The following is a 6,421-nucleotide window of genomic DNA, read 5'->3' on the forward strand; positions in this document are numbered from 1 at the left end:
ATTTACGAGGCTCAATGTATCTCCACACTTCATTGGTAGACTTCCGAGGGCCCTGACATTTAAAACGAGACATTGAGAACTTTGAAAAAGCACTGGTAGTTTACTTACAAGACGATTTATACAGACAGTTTAGCGTTTGCAGCCATCTTGAATTTAGTCACGATAAGTCGAGTAAGAATGAACAGGTATGATAAGGGATCAGATTCCAAAAATAATTCTGTGGAAATGCATGGATTCCAGTTGCTGCTACATCTGGCCCCATAGCCTTCCTTATGCAAACCTGCTGGTATAGTGACTGTACCTTCAACCAGTCTACTTCATGTATGAAAGAATTCATTGAAGTGAAGTGTTACCGTATCATCATATCTAATTCTGGAGGAGATGCTGAATAAGCTAATTTCCCAAAATGTTGTCGTGTTCCGAAGTCACACCAACAGATAGATAGATAGATAGATAGATAGATAGATAGATAGATAGATAGATAGATACTTTATTGATCCCCAGGGGAAATTCAAGAACATGTAGAATCGAGTATATTACACATTCTTACATGCTTAAAACTATTATTTTTACATTTGTACAGCATTTTCCTAACTTCACATTAAACATCTATCATAATGGCTGCCTGGTCTGAATTCTTACCCTTTGCTCAGGGTGGTTGTGGGACATTCTTGCAGTTCTAGTGTTAAGCAGCGTGCTTCTGTATTCTCCACAGGCATATTGGCGAGCAATGGTCACCGCTGGAGAGAGATCCGTCGGTACGCCGTCACAACGCTGAAGAACTTTGGGATGGGCCGGAGGAGCATAGAGGAGAGGGTGAAGGAGGAGGCCAGGAGTCTGGTGAAGGCCTTCGGGGAACATGAGGGTGAGGGGATCATGTCACACTGTGTGCTGTGTGTTGTATGATGTAGTAAACTAGTAGTGTACTCAGTATAACCAAGTCTAATCATCTTGCTTTAAAGACACCAAACATTGACACAAGAGGGCACCTGTTGAATGGATGAATGACTCAATAAATGAATGAATCAATGAATGAATGAATCAATGAATGAATGAATGAATCAATCAATCAATCATCACTGGTGGAAAGAATGAATTAGTTAATATTGCTACAAGATTTTAAACAAAGAATTAAATGATTTACAAGGTTAACCGCTTTAACAAAATGACATAATATTTCAGTTTCATTTCAGATAACAAATTAACTGCACAGCTAAATGGAAATGAATAACAACACAACTAAATATCTGTTGCAGGTGCGGTCTTCCAACCCAATGAGTGCTTGTGTAAAGCCGTGTCCAATGTCATATGCACCATTGTGTTTGGGCAGCGGTTTGAGTACGATGACACAGAGTTCCTGCTGCTCTTAGTCTTCAAAGTACTGTGTAGCCCAATTGGCATGGTACTGAATCTTTCAAAACAAGTTACTTAGAATAATAATTTTGTGAGAATTATTGGCTTCGCTTGAGTACTCTATTTTGTATAATGGTAATGAGTGTCAGATTTAGTATTTTTTGTTACTTTTGTATTGTATTACCATTGTGTTACTTATGAACTTTCTGATGTCAGTTATTGCCTTTATGTGTAAAAACAAAATCTCCTCTAGCTCTACAACATCTTTCCCAGAATTGTGGAGTATCTACCTGGAAAACACAGACACATGTTTGCCCTGCTTCAGAAGTTCAGGGAGTACGTGAGAAGGCAGTCAGACATTCGACTGAAGCACCTGGATACCAATTCCATGCCACAGGATTACATGGAGGCCTTCTTGATTAAAATGGTTCAGGTAAATGGCTGTTTGGAAATAGGGTGGAATGGCAACATATAGTCATGTTATTCATCTATCAGATAAAGCAGAATCTGCTGTTGAGTGATGATTGTAAAGATACCATCTATATGGACAAAGTGGCGTGGAATAATGCTGTCACTAAATCTGCACTAAATCTTAATGTCTTGGAATCGACAGGTAATTCATCTTTTGATTTGAACCTGTTAAGATTTGATCGCATGACTCCAGACACTGGGGGAGTGATGGAATAAAAGTTTTGTAGATGATGGTGATATTGGCTTAAGGGACAACAGTGGAGACAATATGACAGGAAACTATAAGATACATTAACGAAAAGCTCCAGCCCCCAAAATGGAGGCCACGCCGTGAGGACAGCGTCCTAGCCGACCGCTGCAGTTGCCTAGAAACGCCCATGCCTTCTTTTTCACATAGATCTCACCGAGCATTGTCGGTACAAAAACCTTCGAAAACAATCGGTTCTACCTAGCTCAAGTTGCTGCAGTCAACAGCTAGAGCTACCAAGCAGCTACAGTGCTACACTTCAGGGGCATGTTCATAAGCCCCCATGTTCAGCTTGGTACCAAAGGTGGGACTTTTGGTGTTATGAAGTGGGAACCCAGTGCCTGGAAATTAAAGATTGCTCAACAATGCTTAAATTAGATGGATTTATAATATTTTACATTTTCATTGTTTGTTCAAGGGTTATAAAAAACAATAAATAGGATGTTTCACCCCTTTTTCAACTTTTCAACCCTTGTCAACCTTTTTGATTGAAATAGACTGATAGGGATAGGACTCCATGTGGGATCACTCATCTTTGGCCACTTGTGGCTCTTTTTTTCAGGAGAAGGACGCCCCAAATAGTGAGTTTCACTATGACAATCTGCTGGGCAGTGTGTGGAGCCTGTTTTCAGCCGGGACTGAGACGACCTCCTCAACCCTGAGACAAACCCGGAAATACAAGGTTCAGACTGAGTAAACTGACATGATTGTTTCCTTAGATGAATGTGGGAGTTTCTGTTCACTTACTCCCATGTCTATTCATTTGGGTTGTGAGACCGCTTGTACTATGTTTTATATGTCTGTGGACATCCATCTATCCATCCATCCATCCACCCATCCATCCATCCACCCATCCATCCATCTATTCATCCCTCCATCTATTAATCTAGACATCTGTCTATCTATCTAGACATTGACCTGCTATGCTTACTTATATTTTTGTTCTAAATACTGTATACACACTATGGCTTTATGTATTGCAGCTGTAGAAATAATAAGCATGTAATTCCTAAAATATAGAGACTATTAATGGTACCTCATTACAGTAAAGCATATAGTACAATAACAGTGGTGACCAAAAGTGTACTATTACAGTAACACAAGCAGCATGTTTCACACTGACTTTACCAGTATGCAAGATGATGCTGGTGAGCTGCAGCTGCTGTACTCCAATAGAATAAATAAATATTTGGAATGTTCCCTCTCAACATGTGTCCAGAAGGAGATTGATGAGGTGATTGGACAGGACAGAAGTCCGTCCATGGACGACAGGTCTAAGATGCCCTACACAGACGCTGTTATCCATGAGGCCCAGCGCACCATGGATATCGCTTCCATCTCTGTGCCTCACAAGGTGACTGTCGGCACGGAGTTCAAGAACTACTACATCCCCAAGGTGAGAGCATTCTGGGGAAAGGTCACCTTTGCACACAGTATACCAAACTACAGATATGTGCTGCTACACATTGTTCTGGAATTTGGTTTCACTTATGGGGGCACATCAACACTAATACATGTACCATGCATGCCTGACCACTTTGGCAAGTGATTTGAACGATCTGATCACAATGAGTCTTGGTGGTCTTGCCCTTTATACCTGCAGGACACTATTGTTTTCGCACTGCTCTCTTCCGTTCTCTTTGATTCCAAATTGTGGAAGAACCCAGATAACTTTGACCCCTAAAACTTCTTGGATGAAGAGGGACGATTTAAGAAGAATGATGGCTTCATGCCTTTTGGATTAGGTATGTCAGTATAACATATTGCAAGGGTATTTGTCTCAGTTTTTGGTGCATTTCTCAAATCAGCATTACATCTGCACCGCAGTAAGAGCATGCTCAAAACATTTCATACAAACAGCAGCACACAGTGGATCACCTGCTAAAGAGTATAATTTACTCAAAATGCCTCAAAAGCAAATATTTATAGCAATAAATATGTATGGCAAGTTCCCGTGTCACTTTTACGAACAAGATAGTCAAACTGCTCTGCCATGTTGACAATGTTTACTCTGACAACAGTACAAACTAAAACGTTACACTTCACTGTGTGTTGGAGGTTGTATGAGATCAGGAAGGATACACTATAGTTCTAGATAGATAGAGAAATGTACCAAAGTGACTGAGTAAAACTGTCAAATCCTATGCAGCTGTAATAGAATAACTTAAAAAAAAAAACGTTGAAATAGTATGTGAACAGGAGTTTCCACTGATTAGTTAGAAACATCACTTCAGCCAATTAAGATAGTTTTATATGAATATATAACAACACAGAATTCACATAGACCTATGCATATAAACACTTTGTCTGTGCAAGGGTCTAGCATAGATGGAGCTCTCCCTCTATTAACCTGTTGGGTTCTTGCGTGTCAGGGAAGCGTATTTGTCTGGGCGAGGGACTGGCACGGATGGAGCTCTTCGACTTCTTCACCTCTCTTCTCCAGCGCTTCACCTCTCTTCTCCAGCGCTTCACCTTTGTGGGCACCCAGCCCCCAGAGGAGATTGATGCCAGCCCTACATGCAGCAGCTTTGGCCGGTTGCCTCGCACCTACGAGTGCTACGCCAAACCCAGGGCATAGACGCCAGGACCTTCACTGTAGAAATAACTAAACTAAACTTTAAAACAGCAGGTGTATTCAAGCTGTGTTTCAAAACTGTAAATTGTGCTAGGATGCACATGGTTTACTGATCATTGATATTTTATGAATTGATGAAGTTTGATTATTATAAATGCTATTCATCATGATAAGTTATATATGATTATTAATCAATCTATAATTTTTTGAGAGGCAATTCTATTTCAGCTTGGGTTGAGGGTTAAAAGGCATAAATATACAGCCAACAACCAATATAAAGGACTGTTGGCTGTATATTTATTGTTCTATGAATGTAGAAGTAATAAGGCCACACTTTGCACACAAAACATGTTTATTGCACTACAGTATACACGTTTTATATGCAAAGTGCAGCCTTTTTTCTTTCTTGATATTACTTACATTTGGCCTAACACTCTAAGAAAGAATAAGAAACTGAGTGAAGCCTGCTCTGGACTAAGAGAAAAAAAAACATGAACTTGCAAATTAAACCTGGCGATATACCCCTTTCCCACAACGTTTAAAGTATTTCAACTGATGTACTGTCAGCACATATGCATTTATAAAAGGCATGAGTTTGCACAGTGGTGACATACTGGACCCAATTTTGGCGATCTAAAACCCATTGTCACTGGCAAATAGCTTAAATACATTTAGGGGTTGTCCAGTCCACATTCGGGGTGGTTTTGTTATCAAACGTTTGAGTGTAAGATAGGAATACGCTTTGCTTCGTGATAAGAACACGCTTTGCACTCAAAATAGGGCCCACAGTAGACTATATAACCTGAAGATGAAATTCCATAACTCCAATTTTGTTTTCGCTTGAATTAGGATAGTACTTTGTGCTTTTGTCCACTGTCATCATTGTCAAATTAAAATAGGGGATTCTAACTGAAATGTAGACTGTCAATATTTTTTTTTATTTGTTGCTACAGTGCATGCAAAATGTGCTGTGCTGTTATACATTGGTTTCTTATTACAGTGCATACAAACTACTTGTTGTGTCCAGTTTGAATGACAGTGATGCTGAACAGTCTCTCTGATCAAGCTTTTGCTCCTTGAAAATGTTGAGGCACAGACTCAGATAGAGCACATAACATATAATGTGAAAAGTAAAACAATAAATACTAAATCATGTATTTTAAACCACCAAACAGTTTATTTTTTGTTAACAAAAAATGGAAAATAAGCAATTGGTCATAGCAAATAACTGAAGTTTTCATAGAACAAATGATGCACATACTGTAACTTGGCTAAATTCTTCCGGCTAAAAAAAAAATATTTATATATTCTTGAAGATAGTTAGGCTTATCAGCATGAAACATCACACATCTCTGTTGACATCCCCTGACCAGCTCCAATAGTTACTCCACTAGAGTAAACCTATTCACTCTCTGAATTACTGGCCATGGGTATTTAATAAGAATACATTTTTTTATTTATAAAACATCTTTCAAGACACTCAAGGTCACATCAAAAATGCCAGCAGAAATGCAAACAATAACAAAACAATTCACAAAACACAAAATTACAATATAACCATACATTGGCTAATTGATTAGGCTATATAATGCATTTTCATTTCATTTCCTTACATAGCCTACATACAATGAGGACATGAACAAAAACAATGAAAGCAAATCCATATCTTAAATTATTTCATTTGTCAACTAGAGTTGCAGAGGGACCACATCACTGACACTGATTAAATCTGTGGTAACTATCTACTGTATGGCTTTAAACAAAATTGGCTTGTG

The 6,421-nt window shown here is 38.9% G+C and overlaps 1 protein-coding gene across 1 annotated transcript; it reads left to right on the plus strand.

Moving 5' to 3' along the window:
- Positions 1–617: 617 nt before the first annotated feature.
- LOC125298838 (cytochrome P450 2M1-like) lies at positions 618–4,649 on the plus strand. Its single transcript, XM_048249706.1, is given in 8 exon segments — positions 618–660; positions 716–865; positions 1,257–1,402; positions 1,607–1,786; positions 2,634–2,753; positions 3,231–3,467; positions 3,675–3,816; positions 4,444–4,649. Coding segments are annotated over 8 exon segments (1,224 nt in total).
- Positions 4,650–6,421: the final 1,772 nt, after the last annotated feature.

Source organism: Alosa alosa, chromosome 8 (genome assembly GCF_017589495.1).
Source record: "Alosa alosa isolate M-15738 ecotype Scorff River chromosome 8, AALO_Geno_1.1, whole genome shotgun sequence".
Lineage (NCBI taxonomy): Eukaryota > Metazoa > Chordata > Actinopteri > Clupeiformes > Clupeidae > Alosa > Alosa alosa.